Raw genomic sequence first — 15688 nt, forward strand, 5'->3', positions numbered from 1 at the left:
TTCGATCGTGCACTTGGCTACTCTTTTTAGAATTGCCATGCTAGCGTCTCTAGCTTATGTACGTCTTTTTTATTTCATGTTTTTTTTGTACTTGACTGTAGGTATTGTGGCATAAAAGTGAGGCTTGTTGGTACGGATATATTTGAACGCTTTTGCCCGTCCCCTTCGGATGTTTGGAGAACGTGAATACAACGAAGCCCTGTGCTGCACACATGGACGGTCAACCTTACTCTGCCCTACCGCGCGTTCAAAGATAGCAGACCGCGTGCACAGTAGATGGGGACGTTAGCACAGCGCTTCCCCTTATGAAACAATTTTATTCTCTTGCATTTATTTCCACATTGTTGGGTGACAATGCCAGACACTGGTTTTTTTTTCTAAGCATTGCAAATATACTCGGCGGTCAAAGGAATATGAGCGACATATGTTTTAATTGGGGCTTTCATTCATATAGTGCTTACTCCTCGAAATAATGATACAGGGAAACGTTGATGCCTAAAAACACAAGTGGCACATTCGAAACACTTTCATATTATTGGCCAAGCTTAAAGGGGCACTGACATAAAATTTCAAGCTTGTGATGTGTCCTTCATTCGATTGTTCGGTATGCATAAGTATTTTTGACTAAGTTTGAATGGCGTCCGTCACCTGGACAGAGACAGACAGACACCGTGATGTTCCGCCCTTTCTTGGGCCCTCTGGATTGCCTGGATTTGTGCCTGGAGCGATGGTCTCCGGAGTGCTTCTTCCCAGTCGGCTTCGCTGGATAGAGGGCCGTTAGGTAACGCGGGGCATTGCCAAAGCATGTGCGCTAAGGAATAATAACTCTCATTACAGTCCGGACAGCTTGAGTCAACGTCTGTGGAGATACGACTGAGAAAGCCGCGCGAGGGGAACGAGCCCGCCCCCCACGGTGGTCTAGTGGTTATGGCGCTCGGCTGCTGACCCGAAGGTCGCGGGATCGAATCCCGGCCGCGGCGGCTGCATTTTCAACGGAGGCGAAAATGTTTGAGGCCCGTGTACTTAGATTTAGGTGCACGTTAAAGAACCCCAGGTGGTCGAAATTTCCGGAGCCCTCCACTACGGCGTCTCTCATAATCATATCGTGGTTGTGGGACGTTAAACACCAGATATTATTATTAGAGGGGAACGAGCCCGTCTGGAGCATTCGAAGTGTAATTGACTGAGACCTATCTAACTTCGGGTGAGGAAGAGGATTGGCCCTTCTACTAAGCCGATAGTGAGAGGTGATTTCATGAAACGTAAGGAGCGGATCGTTATGCTGAATTTCACCCTGACCCCATAAAGCGTCCATGCCACCGCGGCGCGTTAGATCTCGCGCACGGTCAAGCTATTTTATTTCGAGGGCAAAGAGCGTACGAAAGCTCAAAGGGGCTTTCATCATCTTGCGACATCGACACTACTGTGACGTGTTCGGTGTGGCGCATACCATCCCGAGTGACGATGCACTAGTGGCGATGACGTCGACATTTCGAGTGTACTTATTGTGGCGCCGACGCCTGGAAACGCTGTCACTCTTCATGCCTGATCTTCGTCGCGCCGCTTTGAATGATTTCATGAAATTACAAGACGCAAACGAGCAAGAAAAGACAGGCGAAAGGAAAGAGCATGATTCGACGGGTGTTCGTCTGTCAGCATGTCGGGCGAAGAAGCGCGGAAAAAGCGGAATGAGCGTGTCGTTTCATTTCACGTGAGGTACACGCCGACACGACGACAAGCTATCAAAGTGAAGTAGCGTATAGATGAATATCATCGCTAAGAAGTAACACACAGGTAGCGTTAATAGTGAATTTTAGTTCGTCCGTAGAATTCATTGCGCTATCGTAATACCGCGTTACTGCAGCCGTAACCATGAGAAGCCGGATAGGTGGGGCCATCTGGCGGCGCAAAGAAGAACTTTGCAAGCACAATTGCTATTGTAGAAACCTAACGTATTCCATTTCTCCGCTGGTGTGCATTCGCTATACCGATATTCCTAGACCCCTTTGCTCATACCGGAATGCCGTGCACGCTAAAATTCTCTAATATAGCTAATTGAAACACACCAGCGAGCTTGGCCCAGGCGTGCGTCCCCGGCGCCTCCTCGTTGCTGCTAGGAACGGCGTCGATTTTTGAATCGCTGTTTTGCAAAGCGTCGAAGCGAAAATGATTCACAAGGTCGCGAATCATTTGTCGCGAATCGCGGCGATTCCAAGTTCCACAATGTCGTCTTCAACCCTAGTCGACATTTTTGACGGCGATGCTGGTGACAAGGCATGACTGAACGTGTGCGCCTAGCAGACGAAATGTTAGCTGAGCAGCTGAGCCTCACGTCACTTCTTTCTCTAGGCAAGAGGTAAGCCATAGCGCGGTCTGGAGGTGGCGCTGCCGGCGCTAAAAATGGCGGGCTTCCCGGCCATTTTGAATCGTCCTAGATACCGGTGATCTAAATCGATAAAACAGGTAGTTATTCGTCAATGAGTGGCATTTTGGGTCGCGAATCGCTACTAGGGGGCGAAACTACTCGGTGATGCAAAAATCTTGACAGGCGTAAATTTGATGACAGTGCTCCTGTAAAGGCCAACACCGGCGATTTTTCGAGGTCCATGGATCTCAATAAAATTCGCTGGGTACGTTCCTTTTCACGTTCCCGGTATATATGCCAAATTACAAGCTGGAGACATACGCAGATTCATTGCAAATGAATTTTATTGATTGCCCCGACTCTCCCCACCTCGCTTCCCAAAATTATTGGCAACATTTGGTGCGTGACGTCATTTTTGTTAAGCGGAAGTGACGGAGCCGAGGGGCCCCTAGAGTGTCTGCTATCCGCAAGGCAACAATCGCGAGTGTTTGGCTAGTGCTTCGTTAGCTGGGCGTGTGAATTTCAGTTCCTTGTGGTAATGCGTGCGATGGGTGGCAAGTGGTGTCGCGTTGTGGGCTGCTCACGATTCCCCGTTGGCAGTCACGAAACACTTGCACCTAACTATTACCCTGCGTCTCTATATTAGTGTTTTAGCTAGCAATGCCGGTTTACCGCACGGAAAGTACGGTAATACCGTACCGGCTAAAGAATGCACATGCGTGAACACCACGGAAACACTTCCCGTAGCATATACAGGGTGCACCGTGACCGGGCCTATATCGGTATACGGTGAGCTCGCATCGTGCGAAACAACGTAACATAATGGTGCGAAAGGTGGCTCATACTTGGCTTATATTACATTCCTTCGGCCGTACCAACGCGATGTCGAACGCCGCTATTGCGAAACTTATACACTCTTCCCACAGCAATATTAAAAAGCTTTAGTTAGTCCGCGAACTTCTCAGCGATAGTATTTTACCCGATCACGGTCCCACAAACTTGAGCTCCCTGGACAGGTGGTGCCATCTGGCGGTGGAATGTGTAACCAGGCAAGCAAAGAGCTAAACAGGTGAATTCCACTTCATCGAAGAGGAATGGCCATTGCAGTTGGCCTCCAAATGCGTCGGAATCGCAGCTGTCATTTTCCGACAGCTCAGCTTGTGCACGTGACACGGTCAGTCACACACAAGATTTCCGACGGAGTCACTTTTCAAATGAGCGTCTGCTCTTCGCCACTTTCGCAGCTTTCATACTACGCGCTGGCGGGACCGGCATGCCTTGCATGATTTCCGGTTTTGTAACCACTTATACGTCACGCGAAGATAGTATGCTCGGTTGGGTTTCGGTTTCGGTGTTGCGCTTTTTTGCTTATTTAAAATTATTCTCCAATTTGCCAAGTGTTTCTGCTATCGGACCCGTGACAGGAGCGTCTCAGGAATATAAAAGCACCATTACTTTGACATGGCCGAAAAATCGCCGGAGTTGGCCTTTAAGCCTGTATGCGCGCTCTATTTAAGTGCGCAATGCATTGAACAAACTCCCTAATCCTACCAATATGCATGTTTGGGCTAGTTGGTAATCCATTGATGTTTCTTTAGCGCAAACTTCTTGTAAGCTCACTAGTTATCGCTTTAGAGTGTCGTGACTTGTGGAAGCGGAGTGGTGCAGGCAGGCGGTTACCATTATAAATGTGTGCCTGAGATATTCGCTTGAAAGTGAGCGCTTGTTTTCCGTCTCTGAAGTGTGCGCTCAAGATGCATCAATTTTTAACCCTGTTTGTGCCCATCTCTCCATTCGTTTCGATGGCCTCGCTGCCGCAGATGAGGTGCCTTCTTTCCCCCCAAACCACTTGGGGGGTCCTAAAAAAACGTCCCAATATGCAAAGTGCAATGTTTTAAAGCGAAAAACACTTTTGTTTTAAACTAAAAATCTGACTAATTTTCTGGCTTATTGCACCTCTGAAATTTCTGCTGGTCGCCGCTCGGGTTTAGTCTCGAAGCTTTGAGATAGCCGGAGTCAACTGACCGCAGCAAGCAGAGCATGCGTTGCAAGCCCCACGTCTCAAGCCAGATGAGATGACTCAGGAAGTTTCAATATTTTTGGTACGATCTAAAGGGGCTTTTACAATTTTTGCCTATTTTCGTCAATCCTACGTCCAAACATTAATTCGTTCTCAAATGCTACCTGAAAAACAAAGGAGCGGTGCACGAAACGCATTTAGGTCAGACACAAAGCGTCGGGTGAGTTGACCTCCTCATGCTGCCCTGTTTTGTTCGTCCAGAATCATTTTTCCAAGTAATTATCAAATGACCTCGGAGTTAATTGCCTCGCAAATCGATCGCAGCAAAACGTTCTCGAATCCGTCAGGACGCTTTAGGTGCTTTCACAGAGTGTGGTGCTCGCGCAGCCGATCCAAATGCCAGTTTATGTGCCAGCACATAATCTGCTGTGCGAGCTCAAACAGCAAGCTCCGGCTGCTCTGCAGAAAGCTGTATCAAACGAGGATGTCACCCGAACAACTTCTCCCTGCTGTGCACGACTGCAAGGTTTCGTTCATAGGAGTGTCCGATTTCCGCAAGATGTGTTTTTTCACTAAGTACGAATATGACTCATTAAAAAAGCAAGTTTAAAAATTCTAGTGCAACTGGCCAAGCGTTCAATGACTAGTTTTCGTGTCTCAGCAAACATGGGCTCAGAAAGATAGCTATGCTTGAATAAATTCCAATACAATAAAGTGTCACTGGAATGACACCCGATAGGAACTTTTCACTGCAGACTGAAAAACGAAAGAAAAACTCATTACAAATGTGATTTTTAATCAACTGTTTATGGAAACTACTGTAAGCCTGCAAAGCCTTTCCCGGAGTTTCTTGAGCCAGAAGAATGCTTATAGGAATTCCGAACATAAAATATTTGCCACCAAATATCACATGCACTACATGACATTCCCTTTCCCATCAGTTTTTAAAAGCTTCAAGCACTGGATAGCTTTGTGGTAGGACACCTGCCTGCCATGCTGAAGTCCAGGGTTCGACCCCCACTCGTACTGAAGATTTTTAATATTTATGTATTATCATCTAAAATTTTCGCTCACGGACAGCGCCAATTTCCTCTCGGAACCAATGACGCCGACGCCTTAATTTCAAGCTCTGTAACGCTGTCGCGTTAATAAACTACTGTTTCTGTCAGGGCATGGTTGAAGCTCGCCCTATTTTGTGCAGTATGAATGTTCTGTTATACCAAGGTTCTTCCTTTCTTTTCAGCCATACTTACTTTATTCTTGATCAACGTGTTGATGTTCGAAGAGCACACTGCGAAGTCTGTGTACCACGGCTTTGTCATGGCCTGCTATTTTTCTCCGGTGCTCGGGGCAATGATTGCTGACTCTTATCTCGGAAAATTCAGGTAAGACGGTGCAGGGTCTGCGCTTGTTGACGTGCGAGCTTGTAAACGTGCTTTTCCAGAACAATCTTCTACATATCCATCGTGTATGCCGTCGGGAACATCACTCTTGCCGTGTCTGCAGTGCCTGCTCTCGTTGCCCACACGTAAGTACTTTCACTATTTGGAAAGCGAAGCACGAAATTCGAGTTTAATGTAAGCTTACACCATATTCGACTCTTTAGTGTGCACCAATGGTGCAATTTATTTACTGCAACATTGGAGACCCTGAGGGCTGTGGTGAAAAAGCTAATGGGCTTGATTGGGACGGCGACCCCTTACATAGAGAGAATGTTTACTACAATAAAAATGTTCAAATTTAGCAAACAATCTTAGTGACATCTTTAACACAAATCTAATAAAGCATAAAGATTTAAAAATAATGAATTAAAAGGTTTAAACTTGGAGAATGAAGTGATCTTACTGACGCCCTTGCACACAAACGAAACAAGGCCTTGAAAGTGTACAACAATGCAAGAAATACAAGATTAGTACTAAACCCATACTTTGCATGTACCTGTATGCATATACACGCGCAACCAAATATGAAAGAAAAAAAAAACACCCGAGAAAAAAAAACATGGTTGATCCCTCCGTCATAGGAAGTGGTATAACACGAAAGTGATCTTCACAGGAGTATAGTCGATTGTTTATTGTGCATCGATGTATGAGATCTTGCACAATATCTATTGGTGTTTGGCAGCTGTCGCGCTGTTTCACGTGGATGCACCCACGCTGACGCCCATCTCCATCCCAACGACTAACGCCAAAGATCATGCTTGAACTCTTGTGGTAGCTGAAGAAGTTAAAATACACCTGGTCACAGCATATGCTGAATCCCGCCAAGGTGGCATCAACAATCACATAATACGGGTACTCAATACGTACTCATTCAAAGCTTCGTCATTTGAGGAGAGAAGCGCCAATGTGTGCGCTCTCCAGTAATAGTGTAACCTACGCCTGTGCTCATTCATATACCCGCAGCGCTTCAGGCATGCGAGAGGCCGAGTTCGCGGTTTGGGCTTGAGGCGTTCCGCTTCCCGCTGGCGTGCATCTTTCTGCACCGGAAGCGCTTAATGTCCGCGCTCGTTAGTGTCATGATGCAGTACTTCCACAATCCCAGATGGCGACACCGCCCCACGCCAACCTGTAAAAGGGAGACGGTGCAAGGCGCGTTTGTGAAGCCTCATGGATAAGCGTCAGTAGCGCTGTGGGTCGAGCGTCCGGCACCTGTCGTCGCAGACCAAGAGGTCGTTGGTTCGAGTCCCAGATCATCCAAATCTACGAAACTTTTCTTTTGTTCTCTGTAGTTCACGGACATAATTCCGTCATGGAAATACGGCAGGGAAATACGGATGAGATGACTTCCGTGACAGAAATACGTCAGTGAAGTGTTTGTGGACCCCGCTATAAAACACTTTCATGTTAACATAAATCCGTAAATAAATGACAGCTATATGTTGAGCAACAAAACAATGCATATAGTCAGGCAGTATAAAAATAATAAGATGTGCTTTTGTCTGGGCAAATTGGTGCGACAATTGCAAGCAGCACGAAAGACGAAAGTCCTCTTAGGCGAATGCATAAGGGATCCTGCGAGTTTTATCATTTATTTATAAAATGCGCCGAGAGTATCTATATAATTGCTACCGCAATAAAAGAATAATGTGTTTTTTTAGTTTCACTCTCAGGGCAGATGAAACGGCAAGGGAAAGCACGGCATTCTGTTACCGTGGTTAGTGTGGAACAAACGACGTGTGTATGAAACGGGTGTTATAAAGAACGTTGCGGTGGTTTGGTTTGGCAATGGTCCTAAAAAGATGTCGCTTTTTAGTCCTGCCTGATAGTGTTTCATGAGCATTGCGCGGTAGTATTCTAGTAGAGTTAGCAGATTCATTTCGTGAAGTAGCGGGGACTGCCATAAGGAACATTTGCAACGAAGCGCCCTTCTCTGTATGACGTGCAATTTACGGATGTCAAAAGTAAAAGGATGCCGCGCAAGGCTCGAAACTGGACGATTCTAATCTGGTTGGTTCTATTTTTAGGCCTTGGCTAGGGGATGCAGGTTGTTTCTGGGTGGTTGCTAGGCTTTAACTAGGGTATTCTAGGTTGTGTCTACGTTGATTCTCAGCGCAGAGGTGTTCGAGTTAAACCACAGACAGTCACAGACACGACACGGATGTCCAAACTGCAGAGTCAGAACGTCGCGCAGAAACCAAGCGTTCGCACCTCTCATGGTATCTACGGGCAAGTCGTCGTTGGCGTAGGCCTTCCATCGCTTCGGGGTCTTCTCGCAGCCGCCGTTGCCTTTCCCGTTCCTATAGTATTCGCTGGTTGTACGCACTGGGGGTCTTGGGCTTGGCGACGTCGCTTTGCAGCCATTTGTTGGGTTAACTGCTGCCTCCTTCATTTTTAGTGGGCCAGTGGTGAGTAGTGGGTTTGCCCAATTTCTGTGGCACATGATGATGATAGTTTTTCGGTTCGCCGGACGATTTTCTGAACAGCCTCGCTGTTAGTGCAAAAGAACCTTAAAATAAAAGACTCCCGCGTTGTTCACAATGGAAGAACGGAGGGTGCTTTAGTCCCCCTTGTTTTTCCATCGTGGACAAGGCACGGGAGTCTTCTGTTGTATTTTGCCGGCCTCTTCCTTTTTCAGTTCCGACCAGACGAGTTTTGCACTCTCGATATCATTTTGCGAATAATGTTGCTGTGTTCCAAACCAGCTCACACTAGTGAACGTGATATACAGACAAGAATTTAGAGATGAGTCGCCCGAAATTCTTGGCATACAGCTTTTCAATACGCACGTTCCACCAAATGGCCTCGTCGAACATCGTACCCAGACATTTAATACGCGGTTCTATCTCGAGTTCTGAACTGCCAAGTTTTAATGACACATGGCAGATTTTTAGGCCTGAAATATAGAGATTTTGTTTTTTAAATGTTTAATTTCAAAGAATTAATGCATGCACATGAGACTAACTTTGTCAGTACCTGATACGCGTCATTATTGAAGTTTTTATAATTTTGAGCAGTAAGAAGCAAGGTTATAAATCGGCGTATGTAATACATTTCACTATTACTATGTAATACATGATAGAGGATGTTTAAGGTAACGAGTACCAAGTATTAAAAAACACAGGTGCTACGCGTTTCAAATTGGCGCGGTATTGTTCTGAGCCATATAAAGCACATCAGGATATTTTTTCCAACCCGCCAAGCTCAGTGTGTAACAAGGATTGCGTAATGAACTTCTTAAATAGTAACTGCAGCGAAAAATCTTCAATACAGAAGTTGTAGCGCTTGCCCAGAAACATCGGATTTTTTTAATCCATGCTGCGATAACTCCCCTGACAAACTTTTTTCGAGCCTTTCTTTAAAGAACGCGAATTTTTTTAAAAATACAACGTGACTGCCGCCCAACGCGCGGCACCTTTAGTGCCCACAAATGTAAGTTGAACGAAATGTCAAAGACTGCTCCGCGCACAGAGGTCGATTGAAGAGGCTATCGGTGACTAAGACAGTCGTTAGGGGAATACTAAAGCACAATCTAAAAATTTTGCGAAAGCCATAAAAATCAATTCTCAGTGTGCGATTACATCGAAAGAAGTCGTCACTTAATGGAAGTTTTTTGTGGATGGTCTTATTTTCTAGGTTTTTGTGAGCGTACGCTAAGCCACTCGGGACAACGCGAGTCGCAAGCCGTGGCGCCATGACTCCCTCATTCGACAGCCGGCCGGCCGGCTGCCGTCTTTCAAAGCGCGCACGCTGTCACATAGCTGCACAGTATGCATTCATGTGGTCGTCCCTCTACCAGCGATTAATTCAGCTCAGATGATGCACACCATTTCGACTTGTCAATAAATTACGGTTACTAATAGTAAAAGTATACGAAGGTGAGCTAGTCCGTATGTCGTTTTCATAAAAAACTTCGAGCGCAAATTAACGACGCTGGACGAAGCAGAGAAACACACACCGCAAGTTCTCTAAGTTTTATATGAGAATACGATTACGAGCCTCCTGTGCCAAGGGACGAAGGAGGCCGCGGACGTGCCGCGGTGCCAGTCAGGCACTCCGGGCCAGCAACATGGACCAACGTGCAGCGGAAGCAGTAGATAATGCTGCGGGGGATGTAAAATGCGTTGTTTCATCAGCTTCTTCGAGGCAGAAAGGCAACGGCTCAATATGGGCATCGTATAGTTCGTCGCTTTACCCATGCGGTCGGCATTCGGCCGCTGCGCAGTTCGTTTCTGCGCGACGACGCACGGATTGTGTGCAATTTCTAAGCCGTTTCATAGCTCTGTGCATACGGCAGCTACTGTCACATCCACGGTACCGCACGACAATTGCAGGTTGAACTAATCGAAATCGGTTGGCTTCGTCACGATGGAGAGCACGGAATATTCGAAAGCAAGCCTCGTTTGCCTGCATTACAGCTAGATGGCGCCGCCGTCCCATGGTGTTCCGAGCTAGCAAATGAAGTCAATTTTTAAATGTGTCCAGGTTTGGCGTGATGGCTGAGCAGCGCGTCTACGCCGGTTGTCATCTCTAGGAAACGTATGCGACGTGTGTCGCGACTCGCGACAGACGATCCTGTTATGACAGCCTTCAGCGCAGCAGGGGCCGCATTCTCAAACGATCGCAAAAAGCGACGATCGCAAAAGTATGGCCTTTTGTGGGCGCTGCTTGGCTATTGAGCAAAACCAGAAATTGAGGGCGCCATGTAAGACTTCCGTCGACATGACGGTGCTCCTGACATGCCTAGAATAAACGAACACACCTTATGACCATCGGTTGGTGGTGAAGTCTAGCATTTCAGCGACGCAGGCGGTAGCTTCTAGTATTCAATCCTCGGTGGATGTGTGCAGCATTTTTTTTACGCTGAAACTTTCAGCGAGCATTACCTTGGGGTGTTTTCAGTACTCGTTGTTTATTTGCCAGCGCGTGTTTTTTTCATGGTTTCAACGTTCCAGGAACACGAACCGTGCGTTGCTCGCATGATTTTTCGCGCGCCGGCAACATGTTGAGATGTTGAGACGATGTCGCTGCGGCGGCACACTGCAGCAAAACTCTCGGAGTACACCATGTTAAACTATAACCAAAATACATTCCACACAAAGCTCAATTTGGTAGTATTATATTGTGCATTAAACAATTGCACAAGAAACGTTGAAAGCACTTTCAACATATTTCAAGTAGCTACAGTCAAGCCGGGCCACTGCGTAGCAGCATACGCTAGAAAACGCCCCACTCGGGTTGGTCTGCGCTCGTACAGTACGCTCACTCCTGTGTTGTGAGACCGCGACATAAGAAGAGGCGGTGGCGTGCTCCTCGCTGTCAAAAAGCACATTTCCAGTTTCCTTGTTGACGTCAGTAGTCCGTTGGAAATTCTATGGATCTGCATTGCATCCTCTATTTCTAAGTCGCTCTTCGGGGTGTGCTACAGGCCGCCAGACACTTCTGATTCCTTTGTCTCCGATCTTAATACCAGCCTTGCCTCTATCCGACAAAAGTTCCCTAATGCTATAATAAATTTTTTCGGTGACTTCAACTTTCCCGAAGCTGACTGGACTGACCTAACGTCATGCTCAAGTAGCGCTCGCTATTTCATTGACCTGACCCTCGACTTCTCACTTACGCAGCTTGTTAATCAAGCCACACGTCAGCAGAACATTCTGGATCTGATATTTACATCTGCTTCTGATAACATAACGACTCTATCTTATAACTCTCGGCTTAGTGACCACATGCTTCTGTCCGCTGCGTTCGAGATACTTGTCTCCTCGCGTAACATAGTGCAGAAACACATTTTGAACTACAACAAAGCCAACATTGAAGCTATTAACCACGGCCTTGAAAACTTTTCTAACACTTTCCTTCGGTCGTTCGCCTCTCGCTCCGTCACGGAAAATTGATCTCTTTTTCAACATAAACTAACCGAGTTGGTTCATGCGCACATACCACGTATCTCGCTTAGAGTTACCTCTCCATGGTTTCACAGATCGTTACACACAATGAAAAACAAAAAAAGCGGCTCTTTAATTCTGCTAAGCTCAGTCTCGGGCCAAACATCAGGCTGCGAAAAAGCCTACTGTCGCGCCCTTCGTAACGCTAAATGCAAATTTATGTCTTGTGACTTTCAATCGCTTATTAAAAATAACCCTAGAAAATTCTGGAAATCAATCTCTCCTACTAACACCGTTGACGACATTTCACAGGTGGATGATGATTGGATAAACGTTAACCCTAACGATTGTGCTACCTTATTGAATAATTATTTTACCAGTGTTTTTACTAAGGAAGACCATTCCAACATTCCATGTTTGGAAGAAGTTGATTATAGGTACATGGATCCCATAGTCATTACTACTGCCGGAATTTCAGCACTCATTAAAAATCTAAAAATATCCACATGCGCAGGAGCCGACGGTATTAATACTAAATTTCTTAAACAGACCATTACATTTTCTAGTATGATACTTACCCATATCTTCAAACAATCATTATCAACAGGCGAAATACCGAATGAATGGAAAATCGCCAAAATCATACCTGTATTCAAATCGGGAATCAAATCTAACGTTAGTAATTATCGCCCCGTATCTCTAACAAGTGTTCCATGTAAATTACTTGAACATGTCATTGCCTCTAACATCGCTCAGCACTTAGAAGCTAACAATTTCTTTTATCAGAACCAACACGGGTTCAGAAAAGAATTTTCATGTGACACTCAACTAATAGAATTCACCAATGATTTGTTCGTGGACATGGATAAGTACCTTGACATTGACTGCATATTCATCAATTTCTCTAAAGCTTTTGATCGTCTTCCGCATTGTCGTCTAATATCTAAACTGTCCTCATTAAATCTAGATTCCTTAACACTATCCTGGCTCAGAAACTTTCTTTCATTCCGTAAGCAGTATACCGTTACTAATTCTTTCTCATCTCCTCTAACTGATGTAACCTGGGGTGTCCCCCAGGGTAGCGTTTTGGGTCCCTTGTTATTTTTAATTTACATTAATGATCTACCATCTCATATCTCCTCTAATATACGACTCTTCGCAGACGATTGCGTAATCTATCGTAAGATAACTTCATCATCAGATCATCTCGCTCTCCAAGAAGACCTAGATCTCATAACTAATTGGTGCTCACGCTGGCAAATGTCACTTAATACCGATAAGTGTAAGCTAATGACTTTCACTCGCAAGAAATCGTTTTCCCTCTTTAACTATACCCTTAATAACTGTCATGTAACACGCACATCATCTTACAAGTACCTTGGCGTGCATCTATTACCGACACTATCATGGATCACGCATATAGATGAAATTTCAGCACAGGCATCTCGCACTCTCGGCTACCTTAAACGTAGCCTTAACGACGCTCCAACATCGACCAAATCACTCGCATATCTAGCATTCGTTCGTCCTCAACTTGAATTTGCCTCATCAATTTGGTCACCTCATCAGGCCTACCTAATCGACGTCCTTGAACGTGTACAAAACCTCGCCGCGCGCTTCATTGCTAAAAATTACAGCCGACATGCCAGCATCACTCACATTAAATCTTCGCTGTCATTGCCTTCCTTAGATTCCCGCCGAAAGATCGCTTTGACCTGCTTATTTCATAAAATAGCATCCGGTAAACACGTAACCACCCTCCCTCTTTCCCAGCCGATACGAACGTCCCGCCGTTTGCACAATAACCGTTCCTTCAAACGCATTTTCGGACGCACTAACGCATTCAACTCATCAGCATTGCCATTAGCACTTGAATTATGGAATGATCTTCCCGATAACGTTGTCAACATTCATGACCCTATATTGTTTCGTCACGAAGTAACCACCATTTTTTCATGACTAGTGGCTTCTACCTTCCATTAAATCATATACATGCTCTTCACTAACTATTGTATAATTTGTTGTTGTCAAGTGATGTATCCTTACAAATGAGTATCTCTGCATTTTGTTTATTAGTTGTATGTCACGCTTGCTCTCGCTAACAATTATATGACGTTGTTTCATAGCTTTATGTAGCATAGCATGTGCCGTTTTAATGCTTCCACTCATGTGATCTTATACACTGTATAATCCCCCCCTCACACAGTACTCCTGCTGGAGCCTGTGGGGGTTTTGTGAATAAATGAATAAATTCGTAACACCAACGGCCAGTGCAACAATGACGCAACAGACAAGTCTTGCTTCAGGCATTGAACGCATCAGATCCTACGTCACCAAACGTGATACTATCGCAGTTCGCGATCGTTTGAGAATACGGCCTAGAGTGTACTAGAACAGGGGAGTGCCCGGAACGAGCTTCAAAAAGTGAAGCCCAAAGAGGGTCAATCCGCTTGTAGCGCTGCGATCGGTAGTCTGCAATGTGTCGTTGTTTAAAGAGTTGCGCGCGGCTCCGCGAAAGTGGTGCAGTGGTACGATCCCCGCTGCCCACTCAAAAGGCCCGGGTTCGAATCGCAGTTGTACAGGATGGGTTTTTATTCGTAGTGTCTACCTTCATAGTTGTATTGGTTTCCCTTACTTTCTTAAAACTAGCTTCAGTTGCTACGTATTGCTGCAAAAAGTAACGCAAAATGAGAAGTAAAAAAAAAAAAATTCACAGTCAACATAGTTATTTGTAGCGCCATCTCGTGGGATTCAATCTCGGGGGCCATACCTTATGTTTTTGTTGAATTGGCGCGAAAGAAATGACGCGAAACACGTCACTGCGTACCAGTTAGGAATACTTTTAGGCGAAGCATCAAGCAAGAAGCTGTATGATGCATTATTTAATTTAGAGTCAGGTGTAATTAGGCGGACAGACGTCCCTGCGTACTAATTAGGCGTAATTGTTACCGGAAGATTGCAGCAACGAGCTCGATGGAGCATTATTTGATTGAGAGCAAAATCTCACTAGGTGGAGAGACGTCACTGCGTACCAGTTAGGAATACTTTTAGGCGAAGCGTCAATCAAGAAGCTGTATGATGCATTATTTAATTTAGAGCCAGGTGTAATTAGGCGGACAGACGTCCCTGCGTACTAATTAGGCGTAATTGTTACCGGAAGATTGCAGCAACGAGCTCGATGGAGCATTATTTGATTGAGAGCCAAATCTCACTAGGTGGACAGACGTCACTGCGTACCAGTTAGGAATACTTTTAGGCGAAGCATCAAGCAAGAAGCTGTATGATGTATTATTTAATTTAGAGCCAGGTGTAATTAGGCGGACGGACGTCCCTGCGTACTAATTAGGCGTAATTGTTATCAGAAGATTGCAGCAACGAGCTTGATGGAGCATTATTTGATTGAGAGCCAAATCTCACTAGGTGGAGAGACGTCACTGCGTACCAGTTAGGAATACTTTTAGGCGAAGCGTCAATCAAGAAGCTGTATGATGCATTATTTAATTTATAGCCAGGTGTAATTAGGCGGACAGACGTCCCTGCGTACTAATTAGGCGTAATTGTTACCGGAAGATTGCAGCAACGAGCTCGATGGAGCATTATTTGATTGAGAGCCAAATCTCACTAGGTGGACAGACGTCACTGCGTACCAGTTAGGAATACTTTTAGGCGAAGCATCAATCAAGAAGCTGTATGATGCATTATTTAATTTAGAGCCAGGTGTAATTAGGCGGACAGACGTCCCTGCGTACTAATTATGCGTAATTGTTATCAGAAGATTGCAGCAACGAGCTTGATGGAGCATTATTTGATTGAGAGCCAAATCTCACTAGGTGGAGAGACGTCACTGCGTACCAGTTCGGAATACTTTTAGGCGAAGCATCAAGAAAGAAGCTGTATGATGCATTATTTAATTTAGAGCCAGGTGTAATTAGGCGGACGGACGTCCCTGCGTACTAATTAGGCGTAATTGTTATCA

General features: G+C 45.4%; 1 protein-coding gene across 1 annotated transcript in view; it reads left to right on the plus strand.

Annotated features, from left to right (window-relative positions):
* Positions 1–15688, plus strand: part of LOC119383896 (peptide transporter family 1) — a 658636-nt gene that overhangs the window by 206129 nt on the left and 436819 nt on the right. Inside the window, exons 3-4 of the mRNA XM_037652169.1 lie at positions 5629–5770; positions 5830–5913. Coding sequence (XP_037508097.1) covers positions 5629–5770; positions 5830–5913 — 226 coding nt within the window. The remainder of the gene's footprint in view (positions 1–5628; positions 5771–5829; positions 5914–15688) is intronic.

Source organism: Rhipicephalus sanguineus, chromosome 1 (assembly GCF_013339695.2).
Source record: "Rhipicephalus sanguineus isolate Rsan-2018 chromosome 1, BIME_Rsan_1.4, whole genome shotgun sequence".
Taxonomy (NCBI): Eukaryota; Metazoa; Arthropoda; class Arachnida; order Ixodida; family Ixodidae; genus Rhipicephalus; species Rhipicephalus sanguineus.